Here is a 5,835-nt window from a genome sequence, read left to right on the forward strand (position 1 = left end):
GGGGCTCCTCGCTCAGCTGCTGCGGCCACCAGCCCGCAGGAGAAGCCCCGGCCGCTCCGCCAGGTCCCGTCCCCAGGAGGGACAGGGTGAGGACGTGCAGCGCCGCGTGCTTGCCATCCCTCTGAGCAGGGCTGGCGATCAAAGCGGAGCGTTGCCAGACGCAGGCACCGGGAAAAACAGCTTATTTGTTTGAAAAGAGGCTTGCAGACCCAGCTAATAGACTTGGAAGTACAATAAATGGAGTTCCCTGACTTCCCTGAGAGCATTGGAGGGGACCACAGAGCATCTGCCCAACACCCAGCTCCTGTGGAGGTGTCATGGTTCAGGGGGACGATGGGGAGCCCGGGGGGTCACCAGCCCCGGTACCCCCCACAGCGAGGGACCGTGCATTGCGTGTCGTGGTGACGTGCACCGGGCAGCACACGAGCCCGCTCGGCTTGGCCGCTCCGGCGTTGGAGTCTCCATCAGTTGCAGACATGCCGTGCCAAAGAGAGCGCCTGCCAGCAGGAGAAGAGCCGGGGCCGGGCTGCGCGAGCGCTGCAGTCGGCGGCAGGACGGCGTTGGACACTCTCAGTCCTGAGTGATGAGCATCTTGGAAACGGAGGAGCTCTTTACAGAGATCGTTTCTCTGATGGAGGCTCTCCGAAGGCACATCCATCGGAAGAAAAGAGCATGCTTTAATTATGCTAATTAGAAACTTGGCAGCCTCGGCTGCTCGGTGCTTCTCTGACGTGGAGACACTTCCCCGTACCGGTGTCTGCCTTCCTCAGAGGGGGACGGCTGCTGCAGGGTGCTGGGGGGGGGTTACCCTCATAGCATGGGCCTGATCCAGGCTCTGAGGGGCACTCGGGCGAAGGATGCCGCCGGCTGCGGGGCTCTGGGCTGGCAGCACCCTTCCTTCTCCCAGGACGACACGGACATCCCCACGGGGATGCATCCCATGAAGCACAGAACGCGTGGCAGCCCCGAGCCGGGCTGGCAGCGTTTGCACCTTCGGCAATAAAACTCACCCCACAAGTGCAGCGCGCTGCCCAAAGTCGCGCTTTCCTCCCCGCGGGCTCCATCCCTCACTGCAGCAAACGGCAACGCTCTTGTGCTGAAAGCAGGTAAACGTGGCTAAAATATGGGGGCAAAGAGAATAATTCTTGTCCTCCTGCTCCAGGCTATAATAAACGGCCGTGGTCCTAAATTTGACTGACCTGGCCATCGGTTACTTGTCTCCTGTGCATTCAGGAGCGGGCAGGGAACAGGTATTTCCACACCCCGCGCCATACCCGCACGGTATTTATTGCCGGCCGGCACTGATGGATGGCTCGTTCTCGCCACCCATGAGCATCGCTCTCCTCCTGCTCCGGCTGCTTCAAGGGCAAACAATTCTCTGGACTCAGCCTGGAGAGCTCCATTCCAAGCATCATTTTTCCCTGGTTTGTTGTTAAAGGATGTGTGAAGCCATTTCAAGTGACAGAGCAATTTCCTTTGTGTCCCGCAAAGCAAAAGGAAAAAAAAAAAAAAAAAAGAAGTCAGTGTGTTACACACAAATCTGCTTTTCTTTTGCAAGTTTAAATAGTAACAGCTTAATGTTCAGCAAATCCACCGCTGTAGTAATTCCAAATCAAAGGCTCAGTGTCAAAGGAACCATTTTGCTACAGCCACCAAATAATGTGCGATTTTTGTAGCGTTTTGAGATTAGATTAAAAATGAACCGCAAAGCAACACCTCATCCAGCCAGGGTTCGTAGGTCAGGCTTCAGAGGCCGAAGGCGGTGATGATGCTCAGCAGGACTGGACCCCTGGCACGGGTGCGGGGTGCCCTTCAGGGCATCCCTCCCTCCAAGCGCCGCCGGTGTCCCTCTCCTGAAGTTTAATCAGATTATATTGGTTTGCCCAACTCGTTCGGACGATTAACTCAATGAGTCTTACCAACGGCACACGCATGTCGGAATTCCTCGTGGTGAGCAGCTCTGTGGCTGCTTTCTCTTGTGCTGTGCGTCCCACGTTCCCCCGCTGCATCCCCTGCCCCGCTCACCCCACACCCTCCGTGGCCGTGGCGGGGGGTCCTGCAGCAGCTGCAGGGGGCTGCAGGCAGCTCCGGCTCACAGCCCCGCACCGCGCATGCGGTGATTTGTTTGCATTTCAACTACATCTCTTTTTTTTTCCAGCTGTTTTATTTCTCTGGAGGCTCCGAGAGCATCGCCCGGCTCCAGAGCCGCTGGTCCCAGTTTCATTTGCAAAGCAGTTGCCGGCGGGGCCAGCACTCAGGTTCAATATGCCATCGGCACTTGATGTAATTAAACACTTTTTCAGCACACACAGGAGCTCGTTAGAGCTGCGGCAGTGTCCAGGGCCTGGTGGTTTCCTCCTCGTCCCATGTCTGAAGTCTGGTCTCGGTGATGGCCCCCAGGACGGCCAGCACCAGTCCTGAGCCCATCGGCCACCAAGGCGGGAGGCGGGCAGGACCTCCTGCCCAAGCAGACGACGTCCCTGCGCAGCCCTTCCCATGGTGTCCCCCCGAGCAGGGGGTTTGGGGGAGGCCAGGACAGGTTCAGCATCACCAGAAGTTTCATGGGGAAAAAGTTCCCGTTCCTGCCCAGTTCGGCCGGTAAGATTTTTTCCCTGAACTGTTTGTTCGAATATATTATTAAAAAATTCCAGACAAGTTGGAAGGACAGACCAGGAAGATATCTCTTCCAAACCACACAATCTGTGATTTTTCTTTTTTCATCTGAAAGCACAGAAGGGAGTACAGGATTTTTTGTAAATTATTTTTTTTCTTTGAGTTGTATACTTTATGCAGAGAGAACTGGGGAGAAGACGCCTTTCCCTTAGTTTGTGAAATTGCAGGGACTGCAACGACAGCGCAGCGCACTGCGGTTTGCCAGTTTCAAGGGGGAAAAAAAATAAATTTTTTAAAGCCCCAAGCCATACACACGCTCTCTTATCGGGGTTGCACCGAGCTCTGAGAGAACCGAACGTGCTCATAGCAAGTGCCGCTCTGCAGCGACCCCGCGGACGTGCTGCAGCGGCGAAAGCTGCCCCCTCGCTTCCCGAAGCCCAGCGCCTGTCCGGATAAACATCCGAAATAAATCATTGTATTCATTGTATGTGTCACGAAACCTGCCTCCAGTCAGGGAAGGCGGGGAAGGTTTGGGTGAGGCACCGTCCCCGCGGCTGGGACGCAGCGTGCGGTGTTTCTCTTGCTTGTTGAGGTCCGAATCTGACCGCAGGAGATGCCCATCTCTGCCCGAAGGAGTCTGAAATCCATCGGGGGAGCAAGACTCGCCGCAGAGAGCACAGCACGGGGGGTCGCGGCAGCAGCTTTGCCAGCCGGGTTGGGGCGGGACCCCCCCCCCCCAACACACAACGCCGGCCGCAGCCGTGCCCAGACAGGGAAGAACTACAAAACACATTGATTTCTTGTTTCCGGAAATAATGGAATCATTAGAAAGGCCAATTTCAAACTAATTAGAGGTTATTTCTTCACTTGCTGTCTTCTCGCGTCTTGCGAAAGGGGGGACCTGGGAGCGGGGGGAATGTCAACTTGCGCGGAGCTGCATCCCGCCCGCCGGCAGCGCGGAGCTGGGGAATTGCTGGGAATTGCTGGGAACTGCTGACAGCCCACGGGCGGCCCAGCAAACTGCTGATGTGAACCCGCGTCCGGAGGTTTTTGCATTCGCCTGTGACAAGGAAAATGCCTCTCGCTGCAAGGCTTCGGTTTAAACTGGGAATGAATGTGAAGAATCCAAAAGGCAAAGCAAAATGCTGAAAACTGCCCAATTTGCCTTTTCAAACCGCTGCTGCGCTGCGGCTGCCCCGGAGGCTCCAAACGGATTGGTGCAAATGTCCCAGGCGAGCAAATTACTTAGAAATCCCTGAGGGAAAGGAGAGATTTGTTCACGTACCTGTATAATTTTGCCACAAACCTCTGATAAATGATTAGGTTTGTATCTCTTCTAGGCTGAAACGAAGAGCTTTTTGTGAGTGGAGAGAGATGGGGAGGCTGGAGGGTTCAAGTGGCGCCGAGGGAAGTTTAGATTGGATAATAGGAAGAATTTCTTTACTGAAAGGGTCATCGGGCATTGGAACGCGTTACCCAGCGCGGTGGTGGAGTCCCCATCCCTGGAGGGATTTAAGGGTCGTGTAGATATAGCGCTCAGGGACATGGTTTAGCGGTGGGTTGGCAGCGTTAGGGTAATGATTGGCCTGGATGGTCTTACAGGGCTTTTCCAGTCTGGAGATTCTGTGATTCTGTGATTCTGAGGGTCTCCGGCGAGAAGCCCCCAGCCATGGGGGCCGGCGGGGGGAGCGCTCGGCTCTGCACCACGCAGCTTCTGTGGACCTGCTCTCACTGCGGGGAAAGGAAAGACCAGAAGAGGCTCGTGTCAAAGAAGCAAATCTTTTATTGTGTAAAAACCAAGCAGCCTTCCGAATGCAGCCTCCCATCGCCACGTGCACCGCGGCGCTGCCTTGCGTGCCAGCGGGATGTGCCCACGTGTCCCAGACAGGCAGAAGCCATGAAAGCATGTATGGATCTGTCTTCAAATATCTATGGAATTACAAAAGCTTCAGGGAAAGTCTCAGCCTCTGGAAACATCAAAAAGAAAAAGAAAAGAAAAGAAAAGCATATAGAGAGGTTCTGCGATGTGCGGCTCTGTTTGATGGACCCTCCAGCTCCGCTGTTGCTGGGTGTCACATCAAGACCCAAGAGCATCCTTCGGCCGTTCAGCTGATTTTTGAGCAGCGCTACGTGGGATGAGACATCTGGGCTGCACCTTCCGGGTTAAAAAGTTTTGGTGTTTGTTCAGGTCTTTACAGCGAGGCCTTCCCCCGGCCAGCATGGCAAATTATCAGGCACCTACGGCAGCCGCTGGGTTTTAATTACAGCACCAACTCCCGCGTCAAACGACTGCAGGAGAACAAGAAAGTCCCTCGTCCCCACGGCTGGTCCTGAGCAAAGCTGCGGTGATGGGAAACGGGGCAGGGGCGTACAGAAACCAGGGTATGTTTAAAAACAAAACAAAAAAAAAGTCTCGTTGTCTGTAAAACCATCCAATGACTTTTGGGGACCCACTTTCAGTCTCTGCTTAAATCACAGGGTTCCGACGGGGCGCTCTTCCAAAGCAGCGGGGCAGCGGGCTGCCCGGTTGCGGCTCCTCGCTCGGTGCGGCGCCGAGGCCGGTTGCTGCCGTTTATTGAAACAAAGTCTGGAGAAAGTGGGACGTTTCATTATGCAAATTGCGCTTCCTGGAAAGAAATGTTTTATTAACATGCGCTCCCTTCTTGAGTTGGCTTAGTCAATTTGGTCACAGCTTGACATCCAATAAGTTAGTCTAAAGGCAATGGTTTTACAAAATGTTTTTCTAATCTATTTTAAACACTTAATTACAGTTGTGGTGCATTCATTAGGGACTTTGCTTTCAAACCTGGATTGCAGTAATAAATCCTAATTCGGGAAGTGTCAGTTGCAATAGAGAAATTGGAGCCAAGTGGCTGTGGGAGGCAGTTGCTAGCCGGGGGAAGCACGCCTGGTCCAGGAGGGACCCCCTTCCTCCGGAGGGGGTGACCTCCAGCATCCGGCCAAAGCCAATCTCCAATTAACCGAACGAGCACGAGCAGCGGGGTGAGCACTCCGTGGGGCTCGGGAGGATGTGTCTGTTGGGTGACGTGGTGAGAGCTGAGAGACAGTGTCTTTGGGGAACCTGGAGGCCGGGGGACCCCAATGGACTCGGGGCTGGTGTTGTGGCCAGCTCTGGGGCTGTCCCCAGCACTGGCGGTGTCCCCATTGCCCACCACCCCCCCGCAACTCTGAAGGGGACAAGGAGAGGGCAAGCGCGGTGCC

At 55.0% G+C, this 5,835-nt stretch overlaps 3 protein-coding genes across 3 annotated transcripts in view; all 3 read right to left on the minus strand.

Annotated features, from left to right (window-relative positions):
- The window catches only part of SEZ6L (seizure related 6 homolog (mouse)-like), a 94,681-nt gene extending 94,203 nt beyond the window's left edge, over positions 1 to 478 (minus strand). The window contains exon 1 of the mRNA XM_009889166.1: positions 367 to 478. Within this exon, the coding sequence (XP_009887468.1) occupies positions 367 to 478 (112 nt within the window). The remainder of the gene's footprint in view (positions 1 to 366) is intronic.
- LOC104290097 (beta-crystallin B3-like) overlaps positions 1 to 5,835 on the minus strand; it is a 369,903-nt gene that overhangs the window by 162,039 nt on the left and 202,029 nt on the right. The window lies entirely within an intron of this gene.
- MYO18B (myosin XVIIIB) overlaps positions 2,935 to 5,835 on the minus strand; it is a 76,246-nt gene continuing 73,345 nt past the window's right edge. Inside the window, exon 30 of the mRNA XM_009889168.1 lies at positions 2,935 to 3,057. Within this exon, the coding sequence (XP_009887470.1) occupies positions 2,935 to 3,057 (123 nt within the window). The remainder of the gene's footprint in view (positions 3,058 to 5,835) is intronic.

This window comes from Charadrius vociferus, unplaced genomic scaffold (genome assembly GCF_000708025.1).
Source record: "Charadrius vociferus isolate BGI_N301 unplaced genomic scaffold, ASM70802v2 scaffold567, whole genome shotgun sequence".
In the NCBI taxonomy this organism is placed as follows: Eukaryota; Metazoa; Chordata; class Aves; order Charadriiformes; family Charadriidae; genus Charadrius; species Charadrius vociferus.